The 23,471-nt window shown below is 35.5% G+C and overlaps 1 protein-coding gene across 10 annotated transcripts in view; it reads right to left on the bottom strand.

Annotated features, from left to right (window-relative positions):
- The window catches only part of CSNK1G3 (casein kinase 1 gamma 3), a 70,524-nt gene that overhangs the window by 3,505 nt on the left and 43,548 nt on the right, over positions 1–23,471 (bottom strand). For 6 of the 10 annotated variants that reach the window (XM_040579519.1, XM_040579517.1, XM_040579518.1 and 3 more), the window contains 10 exons: positions 20,240–20,388; positions 18,721–18,955; positions 14,081–14,166; positions 13,865–13,949; positions 8,875–9,023; positions 7,753–7,848; positions 6,990–7,085; positions 4,781–4,884; positions 4,421–4,444; positions 128–220 (listed from right to left, as the gene is read on the bottom strand). In XM_040579519.1, coding sequence (XP_040435453.1) covers positions 163–220; positions 4,421–4,444; positions 4,781–4,884; positions 6,990–7,085; positions 7,753–7,848; positions 8,875–9,023; positions 13,865–13,949; positions 14,081–14,166; positions 18,721–18,955; positions 20,240–20,388 — 1,082 coding nt within the window. In that variant the 3' untranslated portion in view covers positions 128–162. Of the gene's footprint in view, positions 1–127; positions 221–4,420; positions 4,445–4,780; positions 4,885–6,989; positions 7,086–7,752; positions 7,875–8,874; positions 9,024–13,864; positions 13,950–14,080; positions 14,167–18,720; positions 18,956–20,239; positions 20,389–23,471 lie in introns of those variants that run through there. The other 4 variants (XM_040579520.1, XM_040579521.1, XM_040579522.1 and 1 more) reach the window with 4 other exon arrangements.

Raw genomic sequence — 23,471 nt, 5'->3', positions numbered from 1 at the left:
CTGATTTAGTATGGAGTATGGGAAAAGGGGAAAGCATTTGAAAACCGGGGACAATAAAGGTCTAAAAATCAGGTTCTACATACAGGGGGTGAGAAAAACATCCAATGTAAGGGGAGACAGAAGTTACCTTCTCAAAATATCCAAAGGCACCCTGTTGCTCAGTCACTGAAAAAGCAGCAGTGGGCAGAGGCAGACCAGAGCTGCTCTGAGAGTTACATAACTTACAGTAGGAAAAAAAACATCAGTTATTGATGGAGAGGAAGCCCAAAATTAAAATGCAGTAAGGGAAACTACTACTAGAGGGTGTCATTGTCACATAGATATATATATTACATTGCTTGAAGCCATATTTAAAGCTACAGACAGGGACATTATTAACAAGCATTAAACCACATAATTTTTCAATACACATGCAAAATGCATAAGATTATATATGCTTTGAAAATGTCTAATTCTAGGGAAGAAATTTTTTTTTTAAAGATAACATTTAATGACTGCTAACCTCTTGCTCTATAGGGTATAAAGCATTTGTATAGCAGACAGTATAATACCAGTTTCTGAAACCTGAGAAACAACTTTTCCTGCACAATCTAAAGTGACCTTTGAGATATTATCTTAGGTAGCAATCTCAGTATTATGGTTACAAACGTTTCTTTTTCTACTTAAAACATTATCATACCTTTTTCCTATTAAATACCTTTCCCTCTACGAGCAGTCAAGACATGCCAAAGCAGTATCAGTTCTCATTTGTGTTTAGATACCTGGTTTTTTTGTATTTGACATCTAGCATATGGCAGCACTTCACTGCACAATTCTTAACAGGTGTTAAAAGAAAGCAAGATGCAAAGTTAGATCATCTCTTTTCCTGTTTGTTCTTTCCTGTCCTCCACAGAGCCTTTTGGTTATCCAAATCATACATGCTTCATGCAAGAAACTGCTCTGATGGCTAAGCTAGCCAAGAGTTGAGGAAATAAAAGCTAACTGGTCTGTGGTAACTGAAGACCAGCTGTAGAAGATCAGATCTAAAAGTGCCAGGGCAGAACAGCCATCAGGTTAGTTTTCTTTCTGCTTTTGTAACTCAAGTAACAACTGAAATAGGGCTGAAAGCTACTTTTCTAAAAAAAAAAAAAAAACACCAAAAAAACAAAGAAAAACCCACACCACACACAATAATCCCCTCCCCACAACTCCCACAAAAACACAAAAATGAAAACCAACCCAAAAAAACCCAAATGCAAACCTCACACAAAAAAATCCCAACACTTAACACCCTGTGCTAAGTCATGCTTACTGTACAGCAACACCTGAGGAACATGAAGATGACAAGGCATAAGATTCAGAGTATGTACGGCATGTGAGTACCTAAATATATAGCACACAATGGAAGAATTGGACAAATGTCCCAAAAAAATAAAATGCTTACTGAAAGAAATCCTTATCCTTTGATTCACAGCATTCCACTGAAACAGTAACAGGTCTAACACTAAGCTAAACAGTATGTGTGTTCACAGTTTAAAATCACACATGATAGGGCACCCTTTCTTCAATCTTTTAAACAAAGATATAGTCATGCTAAACTTCTAAAACTCTGAAAACATCTAGAACAAAGAATGAGGCATTTCTAAAAATTATTCATTTGCCTCCTTGTTATCGATTTGTTAATAAGTTAAGATTGATTGACTTTATTTGATTAATTGATTTTATAAAACAATTTTATAAAATTGAAAAATAGAAGGATAAGAAATATTTTAATGAAACTTATAGTTGCACAGTAAAAGCTGCTATGAGATCTTCTGTACGTCTTGTACCAAGGCCAGAAGAAGGGGCTGGAACCATTGTTAAAACTTAGGTAATAACTTTAGGGTTGAAAGGTTTCTTTCTATTTGACCAGTCTTCTGTATGTAGAGGTGTATTGAAATGTCAGAATATGAGATTAATGGGAACCGGGGAGAGTCGACTGGAACAGCTTGTAGATGCCTGCCAAGAAATCGTGAACTTTAGTAAAAGGTAATTCCGGCAGGGGGAGATCGCAACTACCGACTCATGTACCACCTACCCAAATCGTACCCCAGACCCATTTCTAGACCTTTCTAAGCTTTACTGCACAGAATCGGATATAGGAGGAGAGTATGTTAATGATTTACGGGAAATGTTATGATTATGCATGAATATTTAATGTATATGTATGAATAAGTTCTATATATGGAATCTGATTTTGGGACCTGGTGTGCATTGATCGCGAGAGGACTCGCTCACGCACCCGGACGTTAATAAAGAAGTGTCTGCTTATCTACATCACATTGGTGTCGATAAGTTCTTCATTCCGAGATTTTGGTAACATCCTCAGAGTATGAGGAAATGTTACAGAAGACATCAGCAAGAAAGGCTAGCTTTGTTCATATTTTCAGATAGAAGAGGCACAGAAATGAGAGTCTTGATAAAACAGTATCTTAAAAACAAAAATAGCTATATCAGACATGAAAGATACTGGTATTTGCAATTCCTACAGTCTTCAGCAGTGTAAAATCTTTAAATGGATATTCAAATGTCTCACAATACCTTTTGATGTTAAGCTTTTAACTATCATGTTAAAATGTAAAACAACTTAAACCTTCTGAAATATTGTTACTGAGAAAAGATGTATACCTATACATTGATGTCTGGCAGAAATGGTGGGGAGGAGGTTTGTATATGTGTGCTTTAATTATACTGCCAAAATATAAACCAACTTCTAGCCCCTATAAAAAAGTGAACGAGGAAACTGCAGTTTAAATAGACAGTACTGGAAAACTAATTTTTGTGTGTCATATTGAAAAATAAGATTAATCTAAGGAGTAGGATATTGAGAGTAGGTATTTTATCTGTAACAAAACCAGTAAAGACTAGGCCAAAAAGGTCAAGGACAGCTTATTTGTTTGTCAATTATTCGTATCAGAGAAAATTAACTTCTACACTCTTACTTAAAGCAGCTGCAGCACCCTGGCTTCTCAGAATTCTCTTACTTCCTGTAGATAACTAAGCATATATTTAATAGTGCTAAGCACTACTCAAAACTTTAGAAATTTAAACTTTTCCTGTGTGTACATAAACTGGGCATAAGTTACTTTGATAAACTACATAAGGTTATCTGCATAAGTGTACTAGTTCTGCCTTTGTGAACTACTTTGAATACTCAAGCTAAAAAGTGAGGTATGCCACGTATTACTCAAGTAAGCCTAAGTTGCTTAGTGTTTACCGCACTTCTACAAAGAAGGGAGGTAGAGAATTTTTCTGTGTAGAGCCTATCAACATCCTTGGTCTTCTGGGTCTCCTCTGATTTAAATATGTGCAAGAAAATGGAATTCTTGCCAGAAAAACAACACAGTACTCTGCAAATATGGCAGACAAAGAACTGGTGTTCTCAGTGCTCACAGAAAGCCAGTGTGCTACTGTGGCACAACAGACACCTCCATTCACTATTTTTAACTGCACGTGCACATAAATCTTACAAACCAAAACCACAATCTGCAGAACAATCACTTCAAAAGAACGAAAGAAAAAAAAAAAGAAAAAAGTACTTGGAGAAATTTCCCCTTATCTAAAAGTTAGGAAAATGGGCCCTACAGAACCTACTGCTATTAAAAAATTCGTACTGGATTGCTCTGCTATGTGTCCTTCATACTTGAGTGCCTCTGTTTTACAATAAACTAGATCCATATCCTTGTAAAATCCTACTCCAGGTACAATTGTGAAAGAAAACTGAATATTCGTAAATAAATTTTGAAAATTGTAAAAGAATACTGAAAGTTATACTGCTTTTAGCTATCAAGAATACTTTTCTATACTATCTGGCAAGCCTGACTTCACTACTCAAACACATGTAAATTAGCTGTCCATCCCATGTTAACAGACCTTAATATTTTTCCCTTTCATACACTGTAATTTTAAGGCATCCTGAACTTAAGTTTTAGTAATTAGTTAGCAGGTATCAAAGAGTACTAGTCTGGTAAATACTATGTTTACAGAGATAACAGGCAACAGTCAAACATTTGGTAACATTTACTACTTGTTCATGTGTGTTATTTTCTACATGTTAAAACACTAGCTGAATGCTACAACTTTCAGCTAGTTGTTTTCTAGAAAATAATATTTTCCCCTCTAAAGCAGGACAGCAAGTAAGAAAAAAATATTCTACTACCCACTAAAAAGGATTAAATGAAGTACACAACAGACTACACAACTTAAAAGCAAGCAAGAGCTGAGGCAGGCAAAATAGCTCCTGAAAGTGGCTGTTTGTAAAACCAGTAATTGTTACACAATATTTAAAACATACTTTGTGATTTCCAAAGGGACTTTAAAGTTCTCTGTAATTAGGTTTAAGCCAAACAACAGTAAAAAAGCCTCTGGGGCTATTTCTGCCTGCCTATGCTGTAGAACTCACCACATGTTCAACACTTTCTGGCAGCTATACGGCAAGAGTAAGGGAAAAGAGAATCAGAATACCACACAGGAAGAATTTTACATCTTTCATACATAATTTCTGGTTATGTCAGAACCCTATCTTAAGACATTTGACAAAAAATGCATGCAATTCTTTAGTATAGAAATGTGTTGTTGAGGGCTTACATTAAAAAGCACAACCTATAGAAAGTCTATTATTTAAAGCCAAAATTAAGTATAGCACTGTAGTTTTGCCCTCACCACTGGCTACTCAAGTTTACACAACTTTTTTTTACTAGTAAGAAAAATTTTGAAGTAGCTGAGCATACAGTATCCAAAGAATATAAAAATATGAACGTACTTTGTTTCATCCATTACTTCTACTGCTGGAGCTGTGATGGGTGCATTTGAACGGCCTGCAGTTGGGTCATCTGTGTTCAGTTCTCCATTTGTTGAGCTTACTACCTGAAATCACCAGAAATACCTGAGATTATGCTAGCTCTAGTCACACATTTGTCAATTCCTCAACTTACAATACATGTTCAAAAATCAGTAATTTCACAATTTCCTATTCACTATTTCACTATTACCCCAATGACAGTATTTTTTCTAGGGTTTACTCCTGCATCCCTGCACTCTTGCCATTTTTCATTCCTGTCTACTAGTGGAACTAACATCTGCGTGACAGACTCAAAGTGAACAGACTAAGCAAAGCAGTTCTGTTGATCAGGTTTGCCAGTCTCCTTCATGTCTCTTCAGAGCTTTAAGGGAAGGCACTAACCTCTTTCCTGATATCAATTAAATTAGTCTTACCCTATCTCTGCTTCTTTAGTGTATTTAAGCTCCTTGGTCTCCTTCTTCAAGTGGTTTGATTCAGCTGTATTTCCAAGAGTATTCACCAAAAGAGGGGAAAACTAAGTCATTTTCTAGAACGAAGAGTATAGGTGGTGTTTGGTTTTCACTCTTAGAGCACAAAACTTACTGCCACCCAAAAAAACCCAAACAAACCCAGCCCCATACTCTCAAATTCCTTCATAAATTCCTAAGCTTCGTTTGAGAATGGCAGAAGCACTAAACATTCAGTGACAGAAATAGGTAGGATTTGTACTGTAATAATCTGGTGGGTCAGGCATCTGACACTTAACCTTTGGTCAGCAGATTTTTATTTTTTTTACAAGTATCTCAGTATTTGTTGTCATAATTGTCCATATCAACTGGTAAGAGATAATAGGATGAACCCGACTATCTCACCAGGCGTCTTACTGTGCAAATAATTCCATTGCTTATTGTGAAATACTCAGTTGTAACTGTGATAACCAGAGCAGAAACACATGGTGTTTGCATGTGAAGTACTTGCTAAATTACACAGGATCATTCATGAAAATATAAGGATAAAAACTTATTTCAAGGTCTCCCAACATGTTTGTATGCTTAGAAAAGAGGATGCAGAGAAGCTTTAACAACATGTTTGCTGACTTTTCTTGAAATTCTTCAAAGCAACTTCAAAACTGAGTAGTATTCTTGACAGTGGCTTCCTTTAGCAGGGTAACTCTTCCTTTTCAAGACAGCATTTGTCTTAAGGCGATTTTTTTTTAAGATGACTTTTCTCCAAGAAACTTTGACACAAACGTTGTAGAATCATTTGCACCAGATAGCAGAAGACCTGCCTTGCTCTGGTTGATCTCTATCCAAGAGTTCAAGGAGAAAGAGATTTCAGTCCTTCCCATATGCACACACTACATACAAATGCACTACCAAATACAATTACTCATAACTCCCTGTTGCATGGCTTAGTTTAGATGGGATGAAAACACAGTTCATATTTCTGGAAAGAGTGGCAACCTCTGAAAGCATAAGTGAACCAAAGGGTATTTATTGGTAGTCTGAAAAACAGCAGTCATGCTTCTTCAGAATCACAAATGCCTTGGCTTTCACTCTAGTCTACTACCACTGAAAACTCTATGAACAGCCTCAGTAAGATGAAGAACCAAGAATTAATACACTTGCAACACAGCAAAATACTTACCTTTAAAAAAAAGAACTAACAGGCTCATGTAAAGGAGCACAAGAGATGGGCATTATTCCACTGACCAGTGTGAAGTACTGACCTCAGAAACACTCTTCTAGTCAACTACTGTTCGCAAAACAGTATTGAAGTTTAAGCGAAAATTACTACTTAACACTTCCATTTGAAGTTTCATTAAGGAACAAACCCCTGACTTAACAACCCTGAATTCAGTAGTGTTTTAGTCACTCACAACACACGAAGTCTAAACTTCAGTTGTTTTGCACTGATATAAGCGTATATTCCCTCAAAAACAGGGAGTTCTCCATTGTTCTAGGCTTTTTTCCAAGAAACATATAGCAGAAGTTCCATATACAAGAAGATCCAGTCTTCTGCATCTGTTTTAATTTCAGTTTAGCAATGGTGAAGTAGGGAATAAAAGGAACACTATGAACATTACTGGAAAGATTAATATCAAAACAGGAATCATGGCATGCACTGCAGGAAATTAGTATTATGTAATGCAAAATAATTGATTTAAGTCATGCAAAGCAGCAGAAAATACCTGTACCGAGCCACCATGTCTATTAGCTCCTAGGTGAGCCCTCAAATGACGTGGATTGGCTTGCTGCGAGTCCCAGGCTGCCCTATGGTCTGTTGACTGGTTTTTTGTATGCATTAGGAATACATGCAAAAGAACACATTAAAATTACCAAAAAAAAAAAAACCCAGAACAATTTGTGCTTTAATTATTATATAGTATTTTTTAAAAACACAGAAGCACTGTATCCTCAAGTCCTATATAGATTACAGATCAACATTATCTGCATGCTTACATATGCCTACACATACACTTGCATAGAGATGCAAGCAGCTAAAACTCGAAATTCCTAATAAGAAACAAAGTCCACCAACACAACCCTGTAAGTTAGCTTAGGCAAACAGATATAGATCTAAATTCCTAACCTTGGTCATTATCCTGGTTTAAAAACAAAAATGAATGTGTTATACCTGCATTAGAACCTCAAAAGAATGTATGATAGAGCATACAGGAAAGAGAGTGATTAAAATTTAAAGAAGTATCAGCACAGAGAAAATTCGCTACTGATGTAAGCTACACTGTATCACAGTGTCAAACAAGTAACTTTTTAGGACATTTTAAAGTCTACAGATACAGAAACACATTAACAAGGATCTGCTTAAATCAAAGGAAAACCAAAGAAAACCTGGTGTCAATTTTATTTTGGAGTTCTAATAAAAGAAACAACATGCATTAATCATTAGACAAAAGATAAAGTAATGCTGATAATCTTACGTGAGCAGTTTACCTGATTTTTGGATTGCTGCATTTTATGTCTGTGCTGATATGCTTCTCTGTTTGAAGATAGTGCAGGGTCTGAATGTATTGAACCCACTGGAGTAGGCTAGAAATATAAATAATATGTAGCAACTGGTAAAAAAAATAAATTTCTAAGTCTTACCAAAAGTTATTGGTTCGTAATAGAAATTAATCTTAAAATCTGACGAAAGTATAAAGTTAAAGCAAAAGCTTCACTAGATATTTATTAATACCATAGTGGAAAAGGTAAAACAAGACTTACACAATACTATGAAGCCGCCATTCTGAATATTATCAGGACATTAATTTTCTAAAAGACTTTAGGCTGATATTAAGATATTAACAATTAGGACATTCTGATGAAAGCCTGAAGACAGGCTTAAAGTAGTGTTTGATGCTAAAAAGTAAAAAAAGATTTAGCACTAAAATACTTTGATTCTTTTAGACAGTCACACAAGGAACTTCATAGTAAAATGTATCAATTCAAAATTGCCAAACTTACACACACAATCCCTTCTCTACTTGTTAAAAAAGCATGAAAAAAATTCGAGGTGCTGAAAAAAAAAAAATCACCTTTTACCCTGTCTTTAAAGAATATTAACACAGTATTGTATGTGACTCTAGATGCACCATGACGGAAACTGATAATCTACATTATATTTCATTAAAACAATGCATATAGACAGTTTCTTCATCATAAACTGATAAATATCTGGAGTATGTATAACTCCAATGCATTGAAGTAACTGTCTATGTATTCTGAGAATACTGGGAGCAAGAAAGTCTCCAAAGCAAGAAAATACATGTAATAATGACAGGCACCTATAAAGCTTTAAACTCCTTCAGCTCAAAACTCAGTCTGGTTTTTAGATTGAATGGAGATACACTTTAATATTAACAGTACACATTTGGAAAGGAACTCAATATGAAACATCTCAAGCCAAAAGTTAATGCTTAAAAACACATCTGAAAACAATTTTGTAGTAGCAGCTGTTCACAACTAAAGTCGCCATGAGATGCATATGTGTGCTGAAACTCAAGACTAACAATGGTTCAAAACATTGGTCACATAAAAAATCCAGTACATTACTATTAGCTTAATTGTACTCACCAACTGTTTGCCAATCCAGTCATATTCATAATCAAACATATAGCCTTTCCGATCAAGTAAGTCTGTGAAGAGCTTCCTTAAGTAGTCATAGTCTGGCTCTTCAAAAAAATCTAGCCTCCTTACATAATGTAGGTATGTAGCCATTTCCTCTATATAAAATAAGAAACATATACAGTTGCCTACAGTTGTTTTAACGGCACTCAAAAAACAGTACTTACAATTGCATTTTAAAGCAACTTCTACGTCTCACCCTAAGACCTGAACAATTGTTCACCGTGAAATCTATGAATTACAAGAAAGAAAAGTGACTTAAGATTAAGAACATTCTTCAAGACATAGTCATATTGTAAATGTATCCTACTAAGTGACACCACCACCCCAATTTTCCCTTTGCACTACCTGTAAAGATCTTCTGTACATTTTCCAATCCTGATGCAAAAGGTGCCAAAAAAATGGGGAGAGAAATGCCTCTACTTTTCAGTATTTTTTTTTCAATCAATTGTACAAAGACAAGCCTTAGAAAAGGTAAAGAAGAGGGTATATGAATGCACAGGGTGGACTACATCTCAAAGAACATCTGTTACTGGAATGTAACCTTCCCTTCTTTAAGACAGGATCTACAGGTACGTTCTGAAGCGAGCGACTCCAATTGTCCTGGCAAAAACCACTCAGTATAGGCTCTGTTGAGCTATAGCTCTAGTATGACTGTGGAAGGGTGCAGCAGCGCTGACTGCTTCAGGCATCATGTTATGTGAAGGTGGTGAGCAGAAGTGGCAAATATCCTGAACAGAAACACTGCAGAGAAGTACTAAGGTTACCTGAGCTCTTGTAGAATGACTTCTGACCAGTGTCAGTTTAATATCGCTGTTTAAATACCATGTCAGCATACAAATGGAGATTCATTTGGGTAGGTGTTACATGGAAATTATAAGATTCTCCCAGTAGTGGAAACAACCAGGGAGATATCTGAAAGGGCCTGGACCTGCAAAGATAAAAGGAAAGAGCTTTCCTAGTTGTTAAGGGGTACAAAGTACGGACTGCACACTGGCAGCCAGAACCTTCTAGTTAAGAATTCCAGCACAAACCTCTCGGCAGGTGAGTAGAACATACAAAATTCCCATTCTTGATAATGGGTTTAAGCCATTAAAGGCTTCTAAGACAGTATGTAAAAAGCAAGCATCCTTAAGGACAGACGACAACAAGAATCCAAGGGCTGAAAGGAAGGACCCATGAACATCTGAAGCACAAGCTTCAAATCCCACTGAGAAACTGCTCAGACATGGAACTTAAATTTGCAGTAACTCCTTCAGGGATCAGTGGAATGAGGGGTATGCAGACACACAGTCTAAGAAAACATCAGATCATGAGAAGGGGTATGTTACCAAGCTTCTGTGAAAGACCAAGTCTACAGGTCCATCCACTCCAGCACGTATTGGAAGAAAGAACTAAAGTACTGAAAAAGTGAAGAGTACAACGTAACTATACTGAAATTTTGGTTCACTCAGACTGCATCCATTCAACACCTTGCTGTTACAGGAAAAAAAAAAGGGGAAAAAAGTCACACTGCAATGGTTTGGAATACAGTACTACAACAACTTCTCACAATCAGATATGGATCAGGCGAAGCACCTGGCCTGAGTCCAGGGACACAAGTTCCAGGTGGATAAAGCTCTTAAAATCTAACTTGTTTAGGAATATTTGTAGCTCTCGGAAGAGTGATAAAGAACCCTCTGACAAGCCATTCTGAGAAAATCAATGACTTCTCACTCTCAAGCCAAAAAGGCTGCTCACATTGTCCCAAAGTACAAGAGGAGGCACCTCTATATGACCAGAAAGGCAGAGGACAAATAATGTTACAAGCGGATGCCACCAGCAGTCACCGATCCTATGAAGAAGTATGTATGTCAGAAGTAGCACAACAGTATCACTGCACATTCACCCTGACCCACACACCACATTACAATAAATCTGAAGAAACTGACATTTTATTGTACAAACAAGGTGCTGTAAGAAGCCTGTCTTCTGACAGAGAATGGATAAGAAGTGCAGAGGCAGTGCTAAGACTGAGCTATGCTGATTTCAATTCTTTCAGAGATAATGGGGTAGAAAGAAGTGAAGGTTTGAAGGCAGGTAAGAAAAAGTTGTGAAGCGGCATCATGTTGGTGCTGTCAAGAATGCAACACAGGACGATGGTGTTGAGACATCCCAAATTACTCAGTTCTGACAAAAACAGAGTATTAAGCCCTATGTTCTAGGCATGAGCAGATGGAGCAGTGGGTAGGAGAAATTCCTTGGCACCTACAGTCCAGCTCAGCAGACAAGCAAGACCCTTCAGAAATACTAGCCAGGAAATCATTATTTGAAGATGAAAAGAAATGTTGACATATTGCTAGGGACCTCTTTATCCAGACTTTCCCAATGTAAAACTGAAATCACAGCATTCAAGGCATGTCTTTAGAGGTATGAAAACTGCAACTGAGACATTAACACAGCTGAATCTGTTACAACTGGCTGACTCCAAAAAATCAAACATTACCCTATCATGCATTTGAAGCAGAAACTCCAGAGTTTAAATCCCCGCTCATATCTTATACAAGGCTTGAAACAGCAATAGTGTTGCACACTCACAAGACAGTACAATTCCACAAAATAGAGGATGAAAGAAGACAAGTGGTTTCACATGTGAAAGACCCAAGGACCTTTCACTGATACAATAGAGTTCTCTTGTCTTAATAGAAGATCAGTCAGCTAGCTCAGCCCGCAGGCTAACTTAAAAGAATTGAAGTCAGGGTGGATGTATTTATACGATTCAGTGTCTTCAGGGACAGGGATAGACAGGAAATCCTTGGATGTGTGACATGCAAAAACTTCCGCATAACAGAATATATTTATTATGAAAATATACATATGTACTGCCAAAGAAGTTTTAGTATTCTCCAAGGTGAAATGCCTTTTTCCTGTTTCCATTTTCAGATCCAATCCTGTCAACAAGCTTATACTTGATTAAATTTTGTAGAAAGAGCTCACTAGATACATGGAGTTACTCATAGTGTAATTATTTCCAGGAATTGCACCATATACACCTTAAAGATACCTAAAGGATTCCAGCAGCTACATAAAAAACAAAATGCGAGACATGCATGCACTACTGGATGCAGAAGACTTATATTCCAGAACATTTATCCTCCCACATTTAAACTTTTGCCAATTCACCAAACATATGTTCAGACATTTACACTAAGTTCTGTAACAAAAGTCAATTTCACTTGATTCCATTTTTTTAAATGCATAGAAAAAAGTGAAATGAAAGATGTAAAAAAGAATTGTTAACGGACTAGTTTTACAACATTTGAAAGAACTTCAAAAAGCCATCTAGTACACCATGCCATGCCATAGCAAATCAGTCACAGCCTTGTCTGTCTGGTTTGTTTTCACACAACTCCAGTGAAAGAAGCTCCACAGTCTCCCTGGCAATGGCAATCCTTTCATGCTCTTCACTTTATCTGAAACACAGGAATTCAAGTCTAAACCAAATTGGTTTGGATTACACCCATTAATTTGCCCTAGGTGCTGTGAATGTAGCAAATTCCTTTCTTATTTGTGGCAGTCAAAAAGTACAGGAGAACTTCCTTCCCTCACAGTCTTGACTAAACCAATCTTCAACCCTTCATTTCTCGGTGACAGGTCTAGCAAATACGGCACATAAGCACTCCCACTTCTTTATGTGGTACCCTTAAACCAGGACACATTTTCTTCAAGTGCAGTCCCCATAACTGAACATACTGCTTCACTTGAGGCTTTACAGAATCAAGTAAAGTGGAAGAGGCAATTCTTACATCTTTCAGGCTGTATCTTGTTTATACAGTCCAATTTAGCCTAGTGGTTTCTTGTTTATCTTTTCAAATACAGCAGCATGACACTGTTCACTTGCATTTACTTTGTGATTGAGAAATTACCTGAAGTAATCTTTCCATACCCAGTAATTCTTAACTTGGGTTTGATCCTATCTTCATATGCTACCTTGAATATGATTTACTGAACTGCACCTTATATTTTTAAGGTGGTGTTTTTAATCCATCAGGATCCTTTCATCCTAACCCCACTGTCAAGCCTAAATTTCATATCTAGCATTTGCAAGGTCAATAAAAAGTCTCAATTATATAAGGCACTCAAAAATACTGAACAGCTCCAGCATAGCTCTCTGTGGAATACCATTTCATGTTTAAAATTTGGCAACAACTTTTTTTTTTTTTTTTTACACTCCTCTTGATTACGCTTTTAAGATTACTTGTAAGAATTTTTAGGAAGAGCATCAAAAGCAAAAGTACTAAGATTACCTGTCTCCTGTCCACAAGGCCTGCTGTGGACAGGATTTCCTTTCACAAGAGGAAAACAAATCAGTTTGTCATCAGCTATTCCAAGCAAATCCATTCTGCCTATCAATGACATTGTGATTTTCAAATTATTTATTTTGGCAAAATCATGTCCATGCGATGCGTGCATCCCCTATTCCAAGCAGATTAGTCCAACTTTAAAAATGTCCTGTATGCTTCTCTCCAATTTTCCAATTTGTCATTGATTCTTCATGAACTTAAGAACTAAAAAGAACACCTAAAACCACCTGCAAATTACTTATTATTTCAAGCTGTTCCTAATGCAGCTTGTTTTAAAACAGACACGTGATCTCAGATTTGAGCTGAAAAGGCTTGCAAGTTTTATATATCAAGACACAAGTGTAGACTAGTTGATCACCATAAGAATATGTTATCATAGCATTCTTTTTTATGTTTACTTTAGAAAAATCTCTTTGAAGAACACCAGCATTAGCTTACTGCTGCTTCAAAGGATAATTCTTGAATATATTGCCATAGTGCATAACACAGGCATTTGGAAGCATTATTTATTTTCAAAACCAGGTATTAAACAATTATCTACGCCAGTTTTGTTTTCTAAATCAATACACAATGTTTTTATTAACCATAGACATTACCTGGGAAGTTTTCACATAATACTTCTATAGGGGTTGCTCGTTTTGTGTCTCCAATTTTCTGGTAACGTTCTTTTAATGTGTCAGCCTAGGATACAAGAACAAAACAAGCTTCTGAAGTCATACAGCTTGCATACAAACATTCAAAAGCAACAAGATCATGGCAAGAACAGCTGAAGATCTGAAAATAGGATAGAGGAAGATACCAAAAACGACTACCTTTAAACCTTGCCATGGAAGGCTTCCTCTGAGAAAATACATAAACATATGACCTAAAGCTTCCAAATCATCTCTTCTACTTTGCTCTGAAAAAAAAAAATAGCAAATTTTATTAGAATATTCAATCTAATTTTTCCGTTGTACTTAAAAGGTTAGTTCCCAGTTTATATAAAAATAATTGGGAGGTGTAAAGTACTTGAAACCAAACTGAGCATGTGGGGGGCTCCTTGCATACTACAGGCTCCATTATGAGCACAGTTAAAACAGCAGATGCAGCTGCAGGCATACTCATCGAAACAATACATTAAACAAGTTATCTCACTGTAAGAAATTGTTCTTATTTTAAAACACATTTTGACCTTTTACATACAGAACTGCATTGTAATTCCAAATTTTGATCCACTAGTTATGAACTTGAAACAAATTAAGAAAGCTTTAGTTTTAGTTGAACTCATTTTCTCTCTATAAAATCATGGAAAAGATTGTATGTTTCTCAGGGACCCCTTATGGAATTTGAGTAAGCCAAAGGTGGACTGAGGAAGGCTCAGAAGTCTTTATCATGTACATACAGCCTGCTCTCAAGTCCAGCTGACTGAAAAGCCAAGTTAGACAAGTCAACATCTGCCACAGCTACAATTTTTCATCTGCATTAGAGCAGTGGCAGTCCTCCAGAAAGTTCACAGAAGGTTAAAGAAAAAGGCAAAAAAAGCAAACTGCAGTGATTCAAAGTTTTCAAAGTATCTTCCATATTTATAGGAAAAAAAATCATTATTCATAGCAAAACTGAATGCCATAGAGAATTTTAAGTCTTCAAATTAGTAGAAAACAGATTTTTACACTTGACTTCATTCTGTAATGCTCTTGAAACAGTGTTACAGAGTGTATTATGTCTTGTAGCAACAGGCAGTATTTCCCTCTAACTTAGATTTCCCCCCTAAAACAAGGCAGAAAATGAAATATTAACATTAGTTCTACTCAGTATTTTCACAACGACAAAATCGTTGTGCTTTGATAGCAAGAGAAAAGGAGCAGAAAAGTTAATGAAAAAATGTTTATTAGATTTTTGAACACAGGAAAGTTCACAAAGCCAACCTGGTTTTGATCCGATTGATACAAAATACTGACACAAATACTGCACCTGAAAACCAATTATTAATCTTTATAAAAACCAAGAATTTACTTTGGTTTGTAACCCAGTTTTTGCATTTGAACACTGAGCAAAACAGATATTAGTAAATGAGTAAGAAAAAATGTTTGGTAATTCAGAGCATGGGCTACATCTAGACCCTTCAATACACATCTGCCAGCTGTATCAGGCTCTTTCACAGTCATTTCTCCTTCACTTATTTCCATGTTTCCAATTCCCTTGGCAACAACACTTCTTGTTTGGCTCCACTCCTCTGCTCTTGTTGTCCACTGCTGTCACTTTTCTCAGTGGGTGCCCTCCAGACAAACTTGCCTTATTTGAATTTCTCTGGAACCCTGCAACATCCCATTTGCTGACCATATGCTATCCTGATGCAACCATACAGGTTAAGAAGAAAGCAAGAATAAGCAGCAGAGTTCCGTGCCTGACAGGTTTCAGTATGTGAAAGAAATGTTGACTCCAGTTGCCAGCAGAAATCCTGTGCTCTTTATGAGATAGGGTGGACATGGAGATGAGTACTTCATGACAAACATTTTGTGCAATGCAGCGTGTTTTTACACTTATGCGAGACAGATCAGTGGTAAGATGGTGGCAAGGCATACAAAAATGTCACAAGTGCACAACAGATGGCCCATCTATGAGCAACACTAAGGTATGACCCACAAAAATGTATTGTAAGTTCTATTTGGTCTTTGCTAAGGGAAAATAATTCCTCTCTTCTGCATTAACTGCTACAGGTTATGATGATGAAAATTAACCTTTTTAAAAAAAAACAAAACACAACCTTCTTGAGGCAGTTGCTCCTTCACTGAGTCCTTTCTACGAAAAGAGAAACTTTCAATCTTTACCATGAAAGAGTTTCTAATTAAAAGGTTTTTAATTTTTTTTAAGAGATTGGACAGTTATTTCTGCAGGATAGTTCTGTGGAAACTAATTCTAGGATATACTATTTAAATTTACAGTACTCTCAAAAATCTGCTTTGGGAAAGGATTCTTTCGTTTTAATTTCTGGGGAAGGGGATAGTTATTTAGAATCCATTTGAGTTCTTCACTAATCACTTCGGAGTAATTACTGAAAAATAGTAGCCAATTGTCTTTTCCTATGGATGGAATTCTTCAAAATAAGCCTGAGAAACAGGAAACCCAAAGGTTATATTTCTATGGTTAAAATAAGGACCTCTGAAAACTGGTAAAAAAAAAAAAACCCAAAGCAGTAATGGACTAGCTGGAATACAAAGGGATTTCACACATCAGCTGGAGGAAGGCTGCTGATGTATGCTGATCCTAGTGCATTACAATTTAATGAAGTTGAGAGGATCTGCTGCCTAAAAGGTAATACAATCGTAAAATGACAAATACACAATAAAGTTTTAGGGCATACAGTCTCCACTCTCTCTCAAGGAGGTCACCTGAAGCAGCTAAATAAGCAACTAATGCCTGTTATTCAGTTCACAAACTATAGACAAATTTATCATCTCAAGTAGGTTGATTTTAATAAGGACTAGATCCCCACTCAGCGGGTTATCCCCAGAAATTATCTTTTTTAGCGCACACACTAAAGTAACCATAACAGAGGTCAAGAAACAATTACCAGTTTTACATTTTGGTTTATCTTCTTAACTGATGGGGAGGTGGGGGAATCTCCTATGTAAGGACTAAAAATATTTATTTCATTTTAAAATCGGTTGTACCACCATAAGCTGACACCAACTTGGTATACCACGCCTGAAACATAAAATGAATGCTTCCTTTACTTAGGGAACCTGTGTTTTAAAAGTTATGTTTAGAAAGCTCAGACCCTGCTACTGAGTTTTTAAAAGTGTTCTCAGTGTTAAACAGTCACGACACTATCAGAAAATACTAGTGTTTACACTATTGTTCTTTAAATGAAAAAATAATTTAATCTAATGCTTAATCTAAAGCTCTTTGCCTCTGGTATGGCTTAACAATGCAGTTTGTCTTTAGTTGGTGAAGAATAATAAATCTAGCAAATAAGACAAGCTTAGAACAGTTCAGTTACTTTTTACGCATCCTTTTACTAAGTGAATGCATACAGAATTAAGGCCAGCCTCATATACAATGCATTTTTGGATGGGTAAGTTGAGTTGGAGGTCTTTAATTATATTTATTTACCTAGAATATGCTATTACATTGCTCTATTTAAGACACTGCTTCTTATCGAGCATTTCAAAACCCACTGACATAAATGACAACAAGAGTGGGAGTCATGACGTATTTGTCATCATTGTGGCCATAACTAGAAAATACCATAATATTCTAGTAAATACTGATCTGCTATAACAAGAGGATACTGCTTCCATTTTTGAACACTAAAAGAACTGCTCAAATAAAGCTGGCATCCTGTATTTCATTTCTAACATGGAAAACATATTAGAAAACATGTTACAGTAGGCCAGCTCTCACATAGTTTCAATACTGTTGGGGAAAAAACTGAAAAAAGAAAAGGATTACTATTTTTATACAACTGTAGAACAATAACAAGAAAAAAAGTATTTGTTTAAGCTCACTCAATTTCCTCTAATAAATATTAAATAAAAAAGTTAATAAAACCCCCTTTTATCCATCTGACAAACTTCCAAGTGCAATTACAAAAACAGTAACAACTTTATGTGGTGAGAAAGTAGGGAAAGTTTTCTTCACATTTTTTTCCTCATGTTTTCTGGAAAATGTGAATGGTTTCTCATTTGCCATACTAACATGAAGGCCCTTTGAACTACAAGCATTGTGTAACATTTCTTTATGAGCCATTCAAAGAGCAATCCAATTACTGATTACCATGCAATGATAAACAACTGGTTTACACTAATTCAAAGGTGTCAAACCTGCCTGCACTAGAAAGCCCCTATATAACTGGAACAAAAATTGCTTTGGGTGCTCACACAACTTGTTCCAGCTATATTTATTTATTCATTCATTAGCTTACCACTCTATATACATCCTGTCACTTAACTCATATTTACACCACTAGTGTAACCTTTAACTACTCTGATAAAGCCTCATTAACCGTAGAAGCATTATAAAAAAAGAAACCTGCATCAAATATAAGCTACTTTTATTCCATTATATGGTGCATTTCAAGACAATCAAAAAAAGAATGTCAAGATAGCACCGAAAACCTATGTTGTTGCAATCTATTCACTCAATATGTGTATCTACCTCCCAGCCACCTCACCATGTTACACTCCCAATGTGAAGATGTTACAATACAAAAAGATACACCTTATCTGTCTTTTATGAGTGTCTAACACAAATAACGTAATTATTCATTGAGACATAATCATGATGACTAGAGACTCAAGAGTATTCCCATAAACAGTATTTCCGTAAGGACAAACTATAATTTTGCATAGTACAAAAAACTTGCAGTTCTTCATGACTACAGACTGAGAAAAATTACAGCTTGAAAACAAGAGTATTTCTGACAAATGACAGCTGTTGAATTCTTGTCTCTGCACTTAAAAAGCACACGTACCTTTTCCTAAATGTGTATTTATACTCATGTATCTAGCTGTTCCTGTAAGGCTCTTGTGTTCTCGATAAACTATGTGCTGCTTAGTTTCTGGATCTATATACTCCTTTGCCAAACCAAAATCTATAATATGAATAATTTGCTGGGTTTGGTTTCCAGGTCGTCCTATTAAGAAGTTCTCAGGTTTTACATCTCTGTATATCAAGTTCTTTGAATGGACATATTCCATACGAGAAATCTTTAATAAAAGAAAAAACAACAGAAAGTTTAGTTTAAGCTTCTTCAGGTTGCCATATTAAATTGTGGTAGATGCTAAATATCTTACATTGACTTTATATTTAGAGGAAATCACCCCTCTTATGACCTTAACATCAAAGGGCTATTGCTCTTAACAAGTATCTCCCCATTAAAAGTCAATGAAAACTGTATGCATCCTCTAAGCAGATACACTGCACGGTGTATTGAAACTCATCCTGGACATTAGACATATATTAGTATACAACAAAAGTTATTTAGGAGCATCTCGCACCAAGTATGTTTTGTGTGCATTAAAACTATAACCAGAAATTATGTCTTCAAGCAGTGATCAGCAAAGCTCCATGTATATCTAGTAAGTATTAAAGGTATAAATGAGAGAAGCACTGAAAAATCACCACTATGCATATAACCTCCACTCTAGCTGGATCACTTCATCAAAATTTATACGTTCAGAAAGACATAGCAAGTATTTAAATAAAGATGACCTTTGGATCTATAATGATTTGAGTGTTCTTTTTAAGTTAACTTTCTCATTTTGGCTGTAAATAAGATTAATATGCCTATATTTCTATAGTTGCAGGCCTGTTAAATAATTACAGCCGTGTTTCAAACAGTTTCCTTTCTTCACATGTAAAAATATCACTACTTAAGGGAAGCGGAGGTTCAGTACCATTAGTATTTCATAATGACTTAACTAAACCACTGTATCAAGGTAAGCATCCAAAGCCTTATTGGTCTTTCTCTTTCCACTTCCACCCACTCTCAGCTGGCAATCAAATCAGGAAACCTTCAGAAGAAGGAAAAATCCTTCACTGAATAGTTCTGTGCTATTTTAGTATTTCTGGAAGGGTTTGGGGGATTTTTTTGTTTGCTTACTCTCTTTCAAAAAATGCACAGGAAGAATATTTATGCTCTTTAGGAGCACCATCGTCCAGCTGCTTTCATGGATTAAATCAATTTTATTTCATTAAGATTTTATTTTTAATTACATCAAACTAGAATTAATTATTTCAGGTTGTGATTATGAGAACTCATAAGACACAATGAAGCTATATTCATGCAATGATTCTTGAAAAACTGGAAGAAAATGGAAGTGACGTAAGACAGTCTTCCTGCTAAAACAGTATCACAGGCTCTTTAGAAGTCACCAACACCAATTTAAAACATGGGAAGCACAAATCTCTTAAGTAAAATAAGTATTTAATCAATTAGAAGTGACCTATTTATTCTAATGAACACTCAAATTAATATCTATTCTACTTACCAACTGTATGGCTATCATAAGAACGGTTTTAAGAGAAAACATCCTACCACACAAGTCAAATAAGTCTTCCAGACTAGGTCCAAGCAGTTCTATCACCATAGCATTATATTTGCCACATGGGCCAAAATAGTAAACCTGAGGAATTCCATCTGTAAAATGAAGATAAAAGTAATAATGGGTTAAATGAAATTGGGTAGGAATTTTATTAGTATGTTCATTAATCTTAAGTTGATCTAAAGTTAAAAATGTATTTCTCACAAAAGTAACAGTAAAACCTCATAAAAACTACATATGAAAAGACAACAGGACTACTGATGGTACTAAAAGTTTCATTAGATATTTGATGCGTATTACCCGCTTGACTTATGAAAGATTTAAAGTTTTTTATAAAAAATGAAAATGAGAAGTTATCTGTTCAGTTTTGTAAAAGTAAATTGAAACAGTATTTTAAAGTTATGAAGAGGGGTTTAAATAAGCTTCTTTCTAAAAATACTTTAAAAGTTTTAAGTTAACACTATGACAAGCCTATATTCAGGAATAAAACCACCTTATTATCTATAGAAATCATTCAAAAATCCAAAGAGATTAATGAATCCTCAAGTTCTATGAGACATTAACTCTTGACTTTACAGCTTTATATAAACACCTGCCTTCAGAAGCCAGGCAAACCAGAAATCTTAAAATATCAATACTGGAAGTAATTTTTACTCTTGCCTATTTGTACACACGCACTGTGTGATTATTTAAGTAATAGCAACTTCATATCAATGCCTCTATTGATCTTGCACTTCTTCATATGCACAGGACCTCTTCCTCATTCAGCAGAATAAATTCTGTTCACTTTAGGAGGATAGTTATTCTGGAATATTTTTTTTTGCTCTTTATTATGTATCCTTTTTTTCTTACTTACTCCAAGTACTCAACACTAAAAACAGTTTTCCTTTCATGCAAGCTTTTTTGATGGTGTCAATTTTTACAATACTTTACTATACAGAAATACAGCATCTATTTTCAGAATATCCTAATGAAACACCATTATTTCACCTTCCTTCTCTGTAGAACAAATTTAAGTTTAAAAATGAAAACTTCCCTAACTCAGAGTGGTTTTTGAGGTACATCAAGTCTCAAGTTTTTTATACTTTACTACAGTGTTACCTACACTCGGAGCACAGATTTGTAACTGTATTCACTGTGGTTCTGGGCGGGGAAAAAAAAAAAACCACACACATAAAACCCCCACAAACAAACAAGAAAACTTACTTTTTAGCAAAACTAAACACAAATGAATTCAGCACTTTTAAAACCATTTTCACTAATCTTTCCCTACAAGTGCGAGTAACATAACTCTTAAAAATCTAGCTCAACTGTTCAACTTTCTGAAGACTAGAGCTATCATTTTTTAAATACGTATAATCATGCCCATGTTTATACTAATATACTTAACATGCATAACCATAGCTATTTCAGAAAGACTTCACAAGAGCATCACATTGCTACTAATCAAGGAGCACAGATCACACCACACTACAAAAGAACATGGTACAAGATAGTGTTTTTAATTTTAAAAAGATATCCCTAATTATCAAATAATGGTTCAGAAAAGATTTGTACACATAAGGATATCATAACTCTAGAATTCAAGTTTTTGCCTCCACTTTTTGGTCTAGCGGAATTGCATAGAGAAATGTGGATGGTACCTTCAGCAGCAAATTAAGTTGTCCAACAGACATATAGAAATGTAAGTCCAAAAAAAAAGCCCAAGAAAAACACACACCACCTGAGCAGATAAAAAAAGCAACGAGGACTTGGAAGAAAGAGCACCCCTTGTAATGGCCTGAGACATATTCTAAGAATCTCTGTTGTTATATCTGCACATTTAGACATTAACTCCAAAATACTGGAAGACAATTTAGTCACCTCTGCTACCACTGCATCTGCTCTGTGTCTCTCTATAGCATTTTAAAATAGCAAATGCACTTCAGAAATACAGAAGCCAGAAGACACTTGGGCTTTGTCTAGATTTACAGAAGTCATTTGCATCACTACATGCTAGCAAAGAGGAAACATCTGTAGAAAGGAATTTGTGACACTGGCAGCTCTGCCAATAAATCTGACTATTTCAGAAGTGCATTTACAAGAGATGTCAAAAAAAAAAAAATTCAACATTTTATTCTACCACATCAGCTCCTGATAAGTATACATTCAGGGCAGGGATTTAGCATTTCAAATGTGATCTATTTTATTTTAACGTGGCAAGAATAATGCTTATTCTACCTACAACACTTGATTTTCTGATTAGACAAAAACTGCAGAATACCACAAAATTGCGTCCAACATGTTGTTACTAACTTCTGCAAGGCAGATATGAAGCATTACATCTAGAACTCCCAATGTTTATTAAATCATTTCATATTAACAGTTCTACTAGAAGTACTGGGGGTTTGGGTTTTTTAATCAAAATAGTATTACTGCTTTTGCTTAAAAAAAATAACCTAAGATCATTCTGCTATTTGCATTATTTCTTCATGTGTCTATACTGCCACAAGAAAGGCAGAAGGTAATGTTACTGAGGAGAATTTGACGTTTCTTCCCCACAAGAGATACAAATTTAAGCTCTTTTATAAATCTTTAAGAAAAACTGGTTAACTTTGTTTTTCTAAGAAACTTCCACTTCTAGGAAATGAAGAATTCACCCTGTTGTTGACAAGATATTCCAATACTTATTAACAATTGAGTGTGTATTTTATTTCCATTTTGAAATTAGTCTGGCTTCAGCCACTGAAGCCCTTTGGTGTAAGAATATAAAAAGGAAGTACCAGGCACTTCTAAGACACATCCCAGTCTCCTGTGGAATTAAAGAAGTCAGTGTTATTAGGTAACTTGTTCAATAATTACTTTGATTACTATTCAGCCCTTCCTATTATCTTGACAGATCTTCTGCCCCGTTCTCAAAAATGCTTTTTAAAAAGTACACCCTGCCAAATTATGGGCAGAATTCAATGCCTGTCACACTAATGTCACTATAAAGTAACCTCCTGTTCTTCCACTATTGAAGAAACTTACCTGAGGCCAAAAAAATACCACATATTCCCAGTAAATTACTTCGACAACAAAACATCAAATTCCTTTCTAGTTTTACAATTCTGATTACGGCATCTTTATTTTCAGATACGACTCATATTTGCTTATCCCTAGATATCTGTACTTTTTTACAAGTGTAACACTAATTTGA

Source organism: Falco naumanni, chromosome Z (genome assembly GCF_017639655.2).
Source record: "Falco naumanni isolate bFalNau1 chromosome Z, bFalNau1.pat, whole genome shotgun sequence".
NCBI classification, from domain to species: Eukaryota; Metazoa; Chordata; class Aves; order Falconiformes; family Falconidae; genus Falco; species Falco naumanni.
The sequence above is the reverse complement of the archived record's forward strand: the minus strand, read 5'-3'. Positions and strand labels throughout refer to the sequence as shown.